The 14,485-nt window shown below is 41.5% G+C and overlaps 1 protein-coding gene across 11 annotated transcripts in view; it reads right to left on the reverse strand.

Annotated features, from left to right (window-relative positions):
- Nucleotides 1–2,061: 2,061 nt before the first annotated feature.
- P4HA2 (prolyl 4-hydroxylase subunit alpha 2) overlaps nucleotides 2,062–14,485 on the reverse strand; it is a 31,436-nt gene continuing 19,012 nt past the window's right edge. For 4 of the 11 annotated variants that reach the window (XM_065849178.2, XM_065849180.2, XM_065849179.2 and 1 more), the window contains 7 exons: nucleotides 10,721–10,791; nucleotides 10,389–10,488; nucleotides 9,176–9,229; nucleotides 7,142–7,207; nucleotides 4,962–5,030; nucleotides 3,322–3,418; nucleotides 2,062–2,582 (listed from right to left, as the gene is read on the reverse strand). In XM_065849178.2, the coding sequence (XP_065705250.1) occupies nucleotides 2,512–2,582; nucleotides 3,322–3,418; nucleotides 4,962–5,030; nucleotides 7,142–7,207; nucleotides 9,176–9,229; nucleotides 10,389–10,488; nucleotides 10,721–10,791 (528 nt within the window). In that variant the 3' untranslated portion in view covers nucleotides 2,062–2,511. The other 7 variants (XM_065849183.2, XM_065849181.2, XM_071814777.1 and 4 more) reach the window with 7 other exon arrangements.

A 14,485-nucleotide genomic window follows, 5' to 3' on the forward strand; every position in this document is an offset into this window, starting at 1 on the left:
GGTCAGGAAACCACATGCTGAAAGTGGATGTGGATTACTGGCATGGCCTGGGGGTGGTTGTTCTTCTTATGACTATAGAAGCCACGATAACAGCCCAACTTTCCATAGAGTTCAGAGAGTCTCTGCTTTAATCAGTGCCTGTTAGGCAGGGCAGAGCTGTATGGCCTCAGCAGCAAGCTGACTCCAACAGATGTGACCTGAGGGTCTCTCTGTAAGGTCCCAAAGCACTTCAAAGTATCTGACAGCCACTTGTTCACAGCAAGCCTTTGCAGTGTGTATAAATACCTGTACTAAGTATTTAAACCCTGGGAAATAAAGACGACTCAGCAGTACATTTCAGTCCAAACAAGACTTAAGTACCTACTGTAGAACTGATTCACTAGCAGAAGCTCCCTGTGTCCAGATGGAGGGTTATTTGTTCCAGCATATGAATCTTCTCTCTTTTAGGTCTAAAATTTTAAGCTAATGGATATATTCTATTCATCTTCTAGAATGATAGGAGACAGACTAGCAAATAAAATCTACCAGATTACACAAACCTGCCTGGCAGGTAATTGAATGCCCTTGAGTCACATATGTGCTGTTCTCTAAAACAGCTGTTATTCTTCAGATCAGATTAGCAGCAATCAAACCCTGCGTGCAGCACAAAAAGCAGCTGAGCATTCAAGCAGTTCTGCACCCACTCATCACATCCTGCTCCAGGGACAGACTGAATGAAGGTGGAAGACAACTCAGAAAACAGGATAAGGTTTTTTCCCAGAAAAAATAAGCAGGTAAAATTATCTTTAGAAGTTCAGTATGACATAACACAGTTAACACTTCCCAGCCAACTATGTTATTTCAGGAGTGGGACGTGCAGATTTTTGGCCAGAGTCCTGACATGAACTTTATCTGTCAACATACCACGTTGATAGAAAGTCTAAGTAGATTCCTCTTCCTCCCCCTGAAATCCAAAGTCTTACAGAGACTGTGGGTTTGGCTCATTACCAATTGTTCTTCCCATCTGTGAGGCTGCCTCATGTTGAATGCTTTGTTATAAAGCAAAACTCCTTCCCTAAGTTTATGTTGTGCTGAGAGATTTTACTAAGAAAACTAGAGGTCAACGGTGAAATATTCTGAGCAGCCAGCCAACAACCACAACATTCATGGCAAGAGAAGGAGCACTGTGAGAGATTAGAGAGCAACTATCGAGCTGTGCCGTGCCAGGTCATTAAAGCTTTTAGGAAAAAAAACTTGCAAATCCTATAGCTACCTGCTATAACTGTTCACACAAAGCTCATTTACAAGACTGGATGTTCCCCTCATTTTGGTATCACTAACAACTGCAGCTCAACAAGTCTCTGGGCAATCCAAGACCTCTCTCTTCAACCAGTTGTGTATGTTTAACAGAAAAATGAGAACTTTAGTGAATACATGTACTTACATGCTGTGTCTGAATGACTGAATAAAACAATCACCATTAAGTTCATTAATTCCTCACAAGTAAAATTCCTGGGCACAAGAACATCTATTGCTTTATTACCAATACAATAAATTGATGACATCCATTACACCCAACATGGAAAACCTGTCTGTTCCACTTGTCTTTCCAAGGAGGATGCCAGGCTCACCACTCCTAAACCTGCCTGACAGTGGTTTTAGGCACCACCTTGTTCCATCTTCGCACAGCACAGGGCGATGAAGTAGTACAGAGGAAACCAATATTTGTCACATGACAAACATGACAGCATCAAAAACATATAGTACCCCACAAGAGAGAAGTTAACATCACAGGGAAAGTGTAATAATACTGAGATCACAGTTGCCATTGGCCTAAAGTGTACGGCCTGCCCGCTCCCAGGATACATTATCATTTCAATACACAAACCAAACCTTTCCAGGTTCAGTAGAAGGTGCAACAGTTCTGTACCATGTGCTGGAGCCTTAAATAAAACACTGTCCAAAACCATGACGTATTTTGTATAGAAAAAGTGAAATGCCCTCAATAGAGGGAAAGGTAAAGGCCCACTGCTCCCTAAAACCAAGCGTTGATGCATCTATAAAGGACACTGAAAGAATCACTTTACGGAAAGAACATTTATTTTTGTTTCAAAACATGTGATCCCTAGAAATACAATAAAATCAACATGTACACAAAACTTTAAAAAAGCTTTGGTTCAAAGAAATATTTAACATCTAAATCTTCTGAGGTACAAAAGGCACAAGACCAGGCACCAAACGTATCGAATCACCCACAGTGCTGTTCACACCACTGGTACAGAGAACGTTGGGAGGGTGGAAGGCAGGTCAAGGAGGGGTAGCAGGGGGAACATGAACATGGAAATAACAGCAACCAAAACACAAGTGTACAATGCCATTTACTTTCTTTCACAGGTGTTACATATTTTGTTCTTTTTTTGGTAAAGTGCCAGGACTCTTGGAGAAAAAGATGGATCATTTCTTAGAAATGAACTGGAACAACCAACAGTAGAAAAGGAGACAGAGAAGCAAAGGCCTGTAGCAGGTTGGGTTTCAGTCAACCTCTGTTCTCCCACACGGTCTTAAGAATTCATTTCCTCTTTCATGAAACCATTTGTTTGAAACTGTGGAACAGGAATGTGAAGTAAATTACCACCATGTAATCACCACATATGTATCACTGCAACACAGATGGTTACTTCAAGTAAAATCTCATCCCTCAGCCCGAGGATCCCTGCTAATGCTTCTCTGCCCACCCAATGGGAAAGACACAGGAAAATGCAGAAGGGCTGGGGAAGAAAGGATCTTCCTATTTGCACAGTTCTGGGGCCAACAGTAACAGAGCAGCGTGTTCTGCATTTGGCATAACTTACAGAACAGGATGCTCTGACACTCCCAACCTTGGAGGCTGGGGAAGGTGAGTATTTAAATGGATGAGACAAAGCTTGAGAAGCTTTCAACAGTTATCAAATTCCTAGTATCCATCCACATTTACCTCACAGGAGCTCTCCTCCTTTCACAGTTAAAACCGTTTACAAATCTTTGTAGGAACAGACCTGGTTTTAGCCAAGTGATAATTCAAGTCAGGCTGATGCTAGCACATTACACAAACCCAGTGACATTCTTACATGCTTTGTGTTGTCACTGACACAGAACAAACTCACTAGAAAAGCTACAGCTGAACCTTGTAGCTGCTTAATGCTACATATTGATGGTGGGAGTTTTCATTATGGCCAAATGACTCAGTAGTTAAAATGGCAACACCCAGGTTATTAAAAGCCATTGTAAGGGCTCAGAATATCAACAGCTTTGCACATACATGAACCTTTCTTCATGTTTCGTTCCTAAAGGAGTATTACTTACCCCATTTACATCCTACTAGTACTGGACAAGCTGCATGCCTCGTTCTATAATCACCCTCACCACTTCTGAAAAGATTGTACCAAAACACCGCTGTTCCCTGAAAAGTGAAATCAGACATAGATTAGTCAGAACCTAGTCAATATAACTATTCAGGTTACAGTAACAGAGGGAAATGCCTATAAATTTAGCTGCAGGCTCTTATCAAGCACTTGAACAAAAGTCACCAACAGCATGTACAAAACTCCCATAGTCCCACTCTATTAATTCAGCCACAGAGTAAGGAGGAGCTCTACCTGAACACAAGTTTTTTGTTAATACCCTGATTTCCCAAAAATAAGCCCTAGCATGATTTTTCAGGATGCTCAAAACATAAGCCCTACTCCAAAAATAAGCCCTAGTTACAGTTAATAAAAAGTCAATTCACACAGAATGTCAGGGATTGGAAGGAACCTCGAAAGATCACCCAGTCCAACCCCCCCTGCCAGAGCAGGAACACCCAGATGAGGTCGCACAGGAAGGTGTCCAGGCGGGTTTGAATGTCTCCAGGGAAGGAGACTCCACAACCCCCTTGGGCAGCCTGGGCCAGGCTCTGACACCCTCATGGAGAAGTTTCTTCTCAAATTTAAGTGGAACCTCTTGTGTTCCAGCTTGATCCCATTACCCCTTGTCCTATCATTGGTTGTCACTGAAAAGAGCCTGGCTCCATCTTCCTGACACTCACCCTTTATATATTTATAAACATTAATAAGGTCACCTCTCAGTCTCCTCTTCTCCAAGCTCCAGAGCCCCAGCTCCCTCAGCCTTTCCTCACACGGGAGATGCTCCACTCCCTTCAGCATCTTGGTGGCTGCGCTGGACTCTCTGCAGCAGTTCCCTGTCCTTCTGGAACTGAGGGGCCACAACTGGACACAATATTCCAGGGGTGGTCTCCCCAGGGCAGAGTAGAGGGGCAGGAGAACCTCTCTGACCCACTAACCACCCCCTTCTAATCCACCCCAGGTACCATTGGCCTTCCTGGCCACAAGGGCCCAGTGCTGGCTCATGGTCACCCTGCTGTCCCCAGGACCCCCAGGTCCCTTTCCCCTACACTGCTCTCTAATAGGTCATTCCTCAACTTATACTGGAACCTGGGGTTGTTCCTGCCCAGATTCAAGACTCTACACTTGCCCTTGTTATATTTCATTAAATATTTCCCTGCCCAACTCTCCAGCCTGTCCAGGTCTCTGGATGGCAGCACAGCCTCTGGCGTGTCAGCCACTCTTGCTGATAGTGCACTATTCCCTCATCCAAATTGTTGATGAATATATTGAATAATATAGGCCCCACTAAATAGTGTCCAGGCAGCTATACATGGAAAAAGTAATAGGTTTTGAAGAAAAAATACAAGACTGCCTTATTTTCAGGGAAACAGGGTAACAGCTTCACACAGAAGCTGTTCACATTACACATAGCAAAACAAAGGACACAGCCCTGCAGTCTGCCAAATTAGCTACAGCTGCCTTGATACACAGCAACCTGTTGAACAAGGTGCCACAACAGCACTTTGTCACATTGGCCAACTTTTACATGGATGCAGGACTGTGCTAAGGAAGAGACAGAAACTGGAAGAGAGGAGAAATCAAGCAAAACACACACTTTACCTTCTTGGGCCATATTGCTGCCCCAAAATCTGGGAAAACTGTAGCTCCTCCAGCTTCTACATCACTCATCTGAGAAAACAAAGTCCACACACATTACAACACTTTTATGCACATGCAGCCCCACAAACTGAAGTGCCCCAAGCCTCAACGGAGAGAGATTTCTACTTGCACCTTTATGAGAGGCACTGATGAGGAAAGGATGCACTTCAACTAGCATGAACTGCTAAAGTGGCAATTCCTGCTCTTGAAGGCTTTAATTTCAGCTGAAGGCTTTTGTTCAGCACTTCCTCTAGATTATATATAATCCATTGCACAGACAATTAGCCATAAGAAGTTGTGTACTTGCAGTGTTAATAATCTAGTACTCTATAATAAGGGAGAGGACTTCAGAGTAAGTCAACTTCAAGAATTTCATTCCAGTTTATGATTCAATCAGGAAAAAAGTGTCTGTTAAACCACATGTTTCCTCATAAATTGAAACCATGTCTTTGGAACTGATTTTCAATTTAGTTTATGCATCTTGGTCAACCACTTCAAAAATGAGACAAACTATTAGGAAACCTCACTTTCTGCACTGTTTCTGTGCTGCTCACTAGTGATGTTACACCACGTCTCAAGCTTTAGTGCATACAGCTATGCAACTCTGAAGGAAAGCATATATCTTTACACTTTGTCCTTCTACACCCTATGGAGTTCATCAGTAATGATGGATTTACTCTAAATTCTAGACTTGATTAAAAACCCACCAAAGTTCCTGGAAACACTCATTAAATAAAGTCTTTCCACTGATTTCAGTGAGTTTTTAATTGGATTCTAATTAAAAGAAGCAAATGAGTCAGATCCAGCTCCCACCAAATTTAAACCGCAGAAATACTATTAATACAGTCCCCATGTCCCCTCATTCTCTGTTGTAACTTGGATTTCTGTTTAAAGCAGATGTTATTACCACTCTGGTGTCCTCCTGCTTGGTACCTACAATAAAAGGGCATAAGATGCCACAGGTGCACAGGATTTTTCCCCTTCCAACTAGAAAGCATGTGCATGCAACTTGGCAAGTTAATACCTACAACTCAGCAGCACAACTTTTTAGTAAGGGTGTAGGTACATGTATGATATGTTCTACATGGGACATACAAGGGTAAATCACCTTTGACCATGTACACCTGGCAGAGAATAAGGTGCCTATCATTCACTCTAAATCAAGGCTTATCCAAAAGTCTGAGAAGGAACCAAAATACAGATAATTTCAAATTAAAGCCTCTTCATAGCAGACAGTTTCACAGCTATTCATCTTACTCTGATTCTTGTTTCAGAGATTATTTCCTCCCCATCATACCAAGCTGAAAGTATTTCTGGTTCTGTTTTGAGCTGTATTTCAAACTCAAAATACCAGCTCTGCCATGAATATTTCATCATAGAATTTTAAATTTGAAGTTGTATCTTTTAAATTTGAAGGTGTATCACCGAAAGGTTAGATACAGTAGATTAGGTGATCCTAGTTACTGATACAGGAAGTATAGGTTGACAGATAAAATACTGTCAGAAGACTACTGTGAAAACATAAGGCCACTGGTACCAGTGGCAGTTATGTTTATGATTCCAGTGTACATGGTCTCCAGGCTGCATAATACATGCAACTAATGAAACTCTTCAATTCTACATTTGCAACCCCGTTGCACTGAGTTTACTGGCTATGTCTCCTCCATTTGTTGAAGCTACAGCTACGCCAGAGCAACTCCAGCTTCGACAAACAGTTAAAATGGAGGTTTAGAGACCACAGCATCACGTGCTGTCAAACAGCGGTGGAAGTACGTGACTGTCACAGTAAATGGCCGATAGTCAAGTTCTCAACCAGCATACCACATGAGGAACGCCCCATGCACTTGCCGTTTTGAAACAAGCCAAATTCTCCTCTCCCACCAACAGGGATCCAGTGAAGTAGAAGACTTCATAGCAGAGTGGCCAAAAGGAGAAGCTGGGCCCTATATTAAAATTTTCTGCTTTGAGGTTAAATACCACCAGAATTCTATCAACTCAAATGGGACAGCACCCGATGCTGCAAGAATAATGAAATCCCTACTTCCAGATGCCGAGGAAACTCTACAAATAACCAAGGGCACAAGCTGTAAACAAGATGCTGCTAAAGTTACACTCAATGCAGAAAGGATCATCATACTTACATAGTTTAAAAAAGTGGCCACACGATTTCCAGTCCCTAACCGCTTGAAAGCATCTGGCTCATCTTTCTATAAAATTAAATGAGAATAACTGCAAACTTCAAGCTCACAGACAGCAGACAAAGAGGTACTTACATAGTTAAGAAACGTCGCTAGCCTATTTCCTTCCGATTTGAGTGTGCTGTCAAAGGGTCGCTGTAACAGACAACAACTTTAACCCCAGTTCCAAACAGGCTCACACTAGAGTTACAGCTGTGCAGCTCTGCAGAGAGATCCCTAAGCCTAATTTAAAGAGCTGGACTAGAAAGGGGACAGTTGATACAGGGCAATGCTAAAGCCATTACAGATTGCAGCCAGGGTGCACAAATACATGCACAGAGCACTCAGGTGCTGTAAGTAGCAGCACTGAAGCAATTCTCACGGCAGAGTAGAATGTTTTCAGGCCCAGATGTTATTCAAGTGAACAACTAGATCAGCATCCAGTACAGAAATGTCCTAAGTCAACAGCTGAGGTGAATATGAAAAAACACCCTCTTCGATGGGCTTTAGATAACATACCAAATTCTCACAAATGTAGTAGTGACTCAAAGAAATATTGTCATGAGAAAACACATTTTTTGCCAGCAGGCAAACTTTTAGAATAGCAATAACAGACTTCTTTCAGGTGGTTGCCTATCTAGGATTAAGGACCACATCAAAAAGATCAAATTGTCTTTAGTCTGTAGGAAGTGTTTTGAGTTTGAAGTATGAGATCACGTTGGTGCCAGTTTAGAAGCAGAAAGCACATTTAGAATACCAGTGTGTCTCTCCTCCCTTCAGAAAAAATGCAATTAAAAGTTTATTTACATTGCTAATAGTCAGGAAGTAATTTCAGTCAGGAGACACTGAGGTGCACTCTTCTACACAAAAGCAATAATCTCTGACATTTAAAGAAAAGCAGAAATCAGTATTAAAAAGAACAAACCCAAAACAAGCAGCAAGGAAAACCACATCCACCATCTCCAAGATGTTACAGTTCAATTATAGTTCAATCTACTTGAAGCACATTTCAAGAAATAAAGGTCTTTCCTAAAACAGGTTAATTAAAAAAAAACCCTCTGCATCTGTATGTGCAAATTCAATCTAAAAGAACCACCATAAAAGCACTGAGATACAGGGGTCTCTCTGCCACCACTGCCAAATCCAGGTCCAGCCATGCTTTTCTGAACTTCAATATCAAAACATGTTTTTAACTTTTGAGCAAGCAATAAAATCTCAAAATTGTAATATGCAACTATGAAAGTGTCCCTGTTTGGGAAATGCAAGGCTGATGAGGAGACGGGGAGTATTTCAGCACTGAGGTCTGTGATGCACAGAGAGCCTGGAGGACCAGCCCAAAACTACAGCAAATTCTGCAACTGCGTGAACTGGTGACTGCAGCCAAGGTTACGCTCCAAGTGGAGCTCTGCCCCAGCTGCCTAATCCATAAGTCAAGTCCACACTGGCCAATTTGATGGCTGAGGTTCTCGAGCTTTGAAGAGAATTTAAGAGCATTTGCTCGACTCAGGAAACAAAGCAGTCTTAAAGTTAAGAGGAAAAGTCTCCTAACAGGCCAAAGCTAATGAATATGAGATTCCATAGTGTTGAAGTTCAGGATTTTTTTGTTTTTTTAAACAGTTCTAAATTGGGTGGCTTTAATTCAGCACTCAATTACTGGGTTGCACTCTGGCTGCAGCAATCCCTTCTACCAGGTAAAGCCACTGGGACAGCCTGAATTAAGCCAGATTCCATTGAAATGCCACATTTCTACTGGAAACAAAGGCATCAGATTTTACATTTGAAGTTACCAGTCACCATAGCTCTTCATTATGATCAGCTTGTTCATCAACTGTTTTAGGGTGACAGTTACGAATTTCTGTTCCTTTTTTCTCCCCCCTTGCAGCAAACCAGAGACCTCTAGTGCCCATTGCAGATCTGGCACCCACCACCTGCAAGTTCTGCTCCCTGTAGCACTGCCCTCCCCACTCCACTAAGAAATAATTGAAAGTGGAATCTTACCCTAGAAAAATCGAAGTGTGGCTCATACTGCCCTCCCATTCCATAGTTGGCAACCTGCAGCATGGAAAAGGGAAACAAACATCCATTGAACCACACGTGACTGCTGCAGAAGGCAGCATTTGCCCTCAGAAATCCAAAATACGCTTTAGGAAGCAGCACTTTGTGGCAAGATTGTCATCCACAACACACTTGCTTTCTCTTTTAAATTGCCAGAAATGAGGTACATGGATGACAAACAACTTAAGTGCTCTTTCCATTTCATAGCTTAAGGATTTTGCTGAGAATATTTCTCTGTACCAAATGTTTCTCAAAGGCAGCACCCTACTTATAACTACAACAGCCTGTTTAACATGCATTAGCAGCAAGTTTTACCACACTCTTGCTCCCTCCTCTGAAGAGGGAGCTGAGTGTGTGTTGTTCTCTAGTATGTGTGTCCCAACTAGGAGACAGGTTCTGTGTCACACTTGTATGATCTGTTACGGACATATGCCCATCCAGGAACACAGACGGTTTAAAGTAGCTTAAAAGCACCATTTAACTTTATCTGAATATCACATAACATATGATTTAGTTACTCTGAGGCTGCACTCAACATGCCTCTCAGATCACTGCACAATTACCTGGTTTCTGTGGATAACCAGTAATCAACAGCCCTCCCATCAGGCTCTAAAACAGGAATTCAAGGAGCATAGAGGAAGAGAAGCAGTAAGCAGGCTCAGGCACAGCTATTCTGGCAGTGCTGTACCGCTTCTACTCCCCTGCCTCTCCCCAGACAGCCAAAGATCAGAATTTATGAGAATATAGCAGGGCTATGAAAAAATGTTTGGGTCTCTGAAAGGTTCAACTAGGAAGGAGGTTTAAATTCCGCAGACTTGGAAATAAGTAGTAGGCACTTCCCTCAAAACAAACCGGTGAATTACAAATTCCTGCACAAATTTACCTTCCATTTCTTTGATGTCTTCACCCTTCTCTGCCTGGCACACATGGGAAAACATCTACCCGCCAGGTCCTTACAGCTGGCAGCAGCTGGGAACATCCTACAATCTTCAGAAACACCTCCCTTACCTGCTCTGTGTGTGTAGTCAGCAGACAACAGAACCCAAAGGGGGACTGGGTAAGAGCCAGCCTGTGTTCACATCTGCATGAGCACCACACCACCCTGCCCAGCAGCTGATTTTACCAGGATAAAGTCTGATGAGACAAATGTACCAACCTGCAGTAGTTCAGCTGTTTTCACTGTTAACCCTGTGATCTGTTGCATTCGTTGATTCACCTTGGCCACAACAGGATCATCATCTTCCTCCAACCATGAGCTAGGAAAAAGGAATGATTGAAAAACATTATTTTGGAATACCAACCAAAACAACCCATTTCCCAAGGCAGAAGGAGTTTCTGCCCCCAGTCAGATGGCTAAAAAAGCCATTTACCATGCATTTGCTGGGCAAGCTTTTGCTACATGCAAAGCAGGTCAAGTTCCAGCTGTAGGTAGCAGATGACAGCTGTTAAGCACAAATCCCTTAAAGCTAAGCTCTTCTCTAGGCTTACCTTTTTGATACCCTGTAGCTAGCCACTGTAAGGACACCGGTTTTGGGATCACGTACTGTGGCTCGTGCCAGCTGTGTCAAAAAAAATCCCAAGGAGGAAGAATCATCAACTACATGTTAGAAAAAAGCTCTCTCTCATCTTAACCAAAAGCAACACCTGATTTGTCCAATTTCAACATATCCCTGTGTGTATATATATATATATCAATATATTGATATATTGAGTTATAGCTCCAACCTAGACTTTGTTCCAATTTCATGCTAGAACAGTATATGCAAAAACACAAGTGTGATCCATCATCTGCATTTGAACCTGGAAGAAAAGAATTTGACTGACTGCACAATCTACGATACTAAATCCACAAATATTGTTTGCTGATCATGTTTTGAAGGTATTTTTTAAACAGCTGAAGCCAATATTAGCAAGAGGGAACAACAAAAGTCAACAATATATAAAGCCAAAGTTCTTGGCAAAGAGAAAAATCACTGGATATTCTGAATTTTCAGTCTGCTCCTCATGTGGACTGAAAAAACCCAACCTCTTTCTTAGATGAAAAGCAACAAGTGAAAATGTTTAGAGTGAGTTACTAATTATGGGGCAGGCAAATCCACAGTGGTAGAAAACTCCAGATGGCAACTCTCACCATTACCATGCTCAGATTTTCCAGCTGGAAGATGCTTGGAACATCTAATTTGCAGAGACTGAGATAATATCACTACATTATGAAGGTAACGTTGCAAGAGCACAGATCACCTACGCATTTTAAACAGCAAGTAATGTGCCATCACCCTTAGGCCACACCACCATGGTTGTAAGAAAAGCTTGGAACTTGGCAAAACCGCTCAGATTGGTTGTGGTGTCAAAGTGACAGACTGCTGCTCGCAACACACAACAGCTCACTTCGGTTTATACTTGCAGCTGAGAACAAGAACTGGGACACTCCTTTGATGTAAACTCAGACCACATTTAAATTTAACTCCTGCAAACCACAAACACTTAAATCATGCCTCCATCCTTCCACTTAATTATAGGTCACAAAAAAGCCTTTTCATTTGCATTTTCTTCAGAGCATGCATCATTATTTCCTTCATTTCTTCTCAAATAACTCTCCAGCCAGCTTTACAATCCAATCCATGTCAGCTGTCTCGTCCCTATACAAGAGTTCTTGGCACAGCTGTTTCTGTAACTGAGTCACTGTTATTTTATTCCAGATTTCTCCTGCATAAATCATAACAGAAGAGCCAGGCTGACTGAATGTTGTTCTTCTCTTGTACAATTGCACATAGCTTTTAGGATGTAATTTAGTTCCCCAAACTTTTCATTCTACTGCTATTTTCAAGTGTGTATATGCTTGCTTGATTTCTGCACCTAGCATTTGATCCAAGTAAATCGGAACTAAAATATTCCTATTATTCCATATCTCCTCTCTATGAGAACAGAGCACTTCTCTTTCTGATAAGCAGGCTTCTTCACTTGCAACATGGTTGAGAATGCAACCTTATAATATGCATTTTCTGGGCTTTGAAGAATCATCATAACACACTGAATTGGCCAGAAGCTTCATACACTCTTCCTCTCCAAGTCTGCGTTTAGTTTAGCATGCATTCTGTTGTCTTTTCTTTACAAAATTCTGTATTGCTGAAATCCTATAGCACTGAGTTCAAAGATCTTCAAGTGTCCCCCCCTGTGCCATACTTTTGCCTGTTCTGATCTTCCACAGCAGACCTGTCCCAGTACTATCCACACCAACAAAGTTCAGACTTCCTGACCCTTCCCAGTCAGCTCCGATGTATTGCCTGAAAAGCTGGAACTGCTTTTTGGAACTGGAGTAAAAGTGTTTGCATTGTGCAAAACAAGCATGAAAACCAACCCGAATACAACTGACTCTCAATCGTGTACAGATGTTTCCCTACAAAACAAAAAATACTGGCAACTGTAAACTGCAGATAATGTTAAAGTGCTTGGACCCAAGAGCAGAAATTTCTTGCAAATGCATTTGAGAACAAAGGAAATGCTCATCTTTCTGAGCCCAAAACTAACACACTGCTTCAGAGTTCTGTCTGAAAGCTTCCATGACTACTAACTAAAATTTCCTGGCTGAAATTAAGCCACATTTAAGTACCATTTCATGACAGGACTTATATTTTCCATTCTTTCAGTAGTAACGCAGAATTTAAAGCTATTCCTGCAGCTGAGCTACAGATTTAGAAAAAAAATATCTGTTATAAGAAAATGGTTGATTTTTTAAATTGAAAACTTTCATCTGAATCTTAGGACTACACTATTTACCTACTACTACAGGGACTGTTCCCTACTACATAGATTATACAAAAAATTCCCTGGCATCAGTAACATAAGAAAAACCTCAAGTGAGCAAGACTTAAGACTTCTCACAAAACAAAAGGTTCAAAGAACCCTACGTTAAACTTTGAACAAAAAGGGAAAAAACAAACAACCTGCCTTATTGAGCCTATGCTTAATTTGATAAAATAGATTAAGTGATATGCTCTATTTGAATGTTTCCATTTTATCTGAAGCTCTTGAAGTTTTATAGTATGATGTAATAGGAAAAAGTCTCCATTTATGGAGGTGAGAGTCCTCATTGAGACAGGAGTGTTCTGCCAACACTCTCACAGCTGGCTGGTAGTCACACAAGTCCAGCTTCACAAACATCGCAAATTATTCATGTCCTCAGGAAGCATCGGTTTCTCAGTCTGCTTCTAACTAGATATTTACATTTACATTTAGAAACACGTAGAGAAGGGTAACTCTTGACTGGAATTTTAGTACCACATTTCATAGCAGTAACTACAGGAGTGCTAAAATGAACCATTCATCTATAAAAATAGAAATGTTTAGTTTTATATGCTTGTCAAGTCTGACAGAAAAATAAGCTGTAGCATCTAGTACTGAACTGACACTGTCATACTTCTACTGCCAAAAGGGAAGTGGTTAGACACGAAATCACACCTTCAGAAAAATCAGACAAGATAATTGTTAGTTTTGCATTGGGTAGCTGCTTTTTATTGTGTGCAGAGCCACTAGAACTCACACCATGAGTAGCAGGTATTGTATCAAACCCAGGGTTTCCTCTCTAAGCTGCTGCCTTTGAGCTGGGTCTACAGCCAGCACACTGACACTGTCACATCTGCTCCTCTGCTGCTCCACAGACAGCTTTCTACCTGGGAAAGTCCGATCTAAAGTGCTCTGGGAGAACAATTGAATTGTGCATTCGTCACTACAAGCACTCTGCTCTTCCCAGCTCCCAGACCGGGAATTAAGAGCACAAATGATTTCTGCACTGTGTTACCTATATCTCATTATTCCCAAGGAGCTGTGTGTGGCTTCAGGAGAACAGTGGAGTTCTGCTTGTGGCATCTGTAAAAATTATTGAAGGTTCAACCCAATTAGAACTTGGTGCATTACTTACAGCTTTTTAAGGAGGAACCTCTAAATTTGATCTGTGATTCTGAGTACGTAGTCAAGGTCCAATGCACATATCTGATTCTGAACTGTTTGTTTTGGTTGAAAAAAAAAACCACACAAAAAGGGGGGAAGAAGTACAGAAAACACCACAAAACCAATTGTCAAAAGCATTGTATGTGACGAATCACTTATATCTAAGTGGTGCAGCCCAAATGCGCCCTGTGATGAAACACTTTGCAAGTATGACCCAAAAACACGCTAAATCAGAAAGAATCTACATTATGGTCAAATCACTAGTTAATGGTCAATGGAAAAGGCCACATCAACTCATAACCTGGA

This window comes from Patagioenas fasciata, chromosome 14, assembly GCF_037038585.1.
Source record: "Patagioenas fasciata isolate bPatFas1 chromosome 14, bPatFas1.hap1, whole genome shotgun sequence".
Lineage (NCBI taxonomy): Eukaryota > Metazoa > Chordata > Aves > Columbiformes > Columbidae > Patagioenas > Patagioenas fasciata.